We start from the raw sequence: 1885 nt of genomic DNA, 5'->3' as shown, positions 1-1885 counted from the left end.
CAATCAACACTTCCTGTAACCTTTAGTAATATAGTAACATCTAGACATGGTCTCTACATGAACCTGGATGTAAGGCGGAAGCACTTTACATCTGGGGTGGAGATCAGAGGGGTATACTGCAAGGTATGATCCATTAGTTAGCAGTTAGCAGTAACCAGAAATAACTATTGATTTTATGGTTAATAAAAAAAGCAAAACATTGATATTAAATCAATTCGACAATGCCCATTTCAATCTTATATTTCTACAAAATATAAAAGTTATATCAGAATGTTTAGGCAAGTTAGCTGGCTAACTCCTTGATCCTGCGTTGTAGGATACCCCTCAGGGTTCATCTGTCTGAATGCATTTGTCCTTTCCGTCAAGTAGATATTGTATCATCTGTCGCAGGGATTCAAACCAATGACCTTTCAGGTACTGGACCAATGCTCTTAACTGCTAGGCTACATGCCACCCCTAGGTGACTTTGGATGTTTTCTTTCAGTCGACTTCAGCATCATAGCCTTGAAAACAACTTCTGTTGAGCTGTAACCAAAGATGATTTCGTTTCAGGGGTGTCAAACATACGGAGCCAGGCCCTGGAGTCAGACCTTTGCACCATGGCTACCTAGAGGAAGGGGAGTTAATGGAGGGCTGACGGACCAATAGGAGAGAGGAACTCACTATGACGGAGCCATGACAAAGCACAGCTGAGTGAACCAGATGAGGAGGTGAATGATCCAAAATCACTTCAGTGTCAGATCACTCAGGGGTTGAGCACCGGTTTAGCACTGGAAAAGGTTTGTGTGTGTGCGTGTGTGAATGTGTGCACACTGTCTAATTAATTAAAATATCTCCAGGCATGTTGATGACGCTATAATTTAATATTATCACTCCAGTGTCAGATCACTCAGTGGTTGAACACTGGTTTACAAATAAAATATTTGTGTGTGTGTGTGTGTACTGTGATCTAGTCATTCTAGTAAGGTGTGTACCATGCTGTGCTTCATCATGGCATTATCATTGTTTGATCAATAGAGGGCAATGTAATACAATGCATCAAACCTTATTGAAACCAATTTCTCCCAATTTAAAGGCAAATTTGCCATTCAACCTAATAAGTAGTCTGAGGCTAAGGTCCGCAATTAAACATACTGTATGGGAATGATCGCTGGTGGAACAGGTAGGAACTGTATGTGTCAAGTATTTATTTAGAAATACGTGGGTAGCATAAATTCTTTGGGACGAGACATGTCTTCTTCCTCCTAAGGAAAACATAATTTGTGTAACTGTTTCTCTTAGCATAATTAATTGAAAAACTGCTTGTGTTTGTGTGTGTACTGTGTGTACTGTGCGTGCGTGCGTGCGTGCGACAGACAGACAGACAGTATGACAATTCAATTGTTCCATAGCCCTTCCCAAAAATCCATGGAATTTGTGCTGATTGGATGTTCCCTTTTTCAAATCATGTCTCTGTTAGAACCGCTGTGTCTGTTTAATTTCTGAGCGGTATATGGAAGCAACAAAAAGCAGCTTGACTCCGTAAGAATACCACATGGTCCTCCAGCCTCAAGCTAGGTGGGTCAAGGCTAATAGGATTCTCCAGATGACTCCGCTCCATAGTTATTATCATCATAATCTATGCTGAAGGCCAGCTCCTCCTGCTGCTTCTGGTATGGCAGGGTTCTAGAGGAGTCAGCTGAATCTTCTATGGACAGAAAGCCGGAGACACAGAGAAACACACTTAAGAAAATACATATGTTACTCTTGAGTAAACCGTAGGAATGTGAAAAGAAATGAATGATTCACACTTTACTTGAGTTAACCCCACAGATATTGTTGCGTTTTTGAGTGTTTCCCATCTCAGGACAATATAAGGCATGAAGAATTGCTTTCAAGACAGTAG

General features: G+C 41.0%; 1 protein-coding gene across 1 annotated transcript in view; it reads right to left on the bottom strand.

Moving 5' to 3' along the window:
• Window positions 1–842: 842 nt before the first annotated feature.
• Window positions 843–1885, bottom strand: part of LOC109867012 (ovochymase-2) — a 19160-nt gene continuing 18117 nt past the window's right edge. The window contains exon 15 of the mRNA XM_031801441.1: window positions 843–1687. Coding sequence (XP_031657301.1) covers window positions 1569–1687 — 119 coding nt within the window. The 3' untranslated portion in view covers window positions 843–1568. The remainder of the gene's footprint in view (window positions 1688–1885) is intronic.

Source organism: Oncorhynchus kisutch, linkage group LG22 (assembly GCF_002021735.2).
Source record: "Oncorhynchus kisutch isolate 150728-3 linkage group LG22, Okis_V2, whole genome shotgun sequence".
Taxonomy (NCBI): Eukaryota; Metazoa; Chordata; class Actinopteri; order Salmoniformes; family Salmonidae; genus Oncorhynchus; species Oncorhynchus kisutch.
This window is presented reverse-complemented; position numbering and strand designations above follow the sequence as displayed.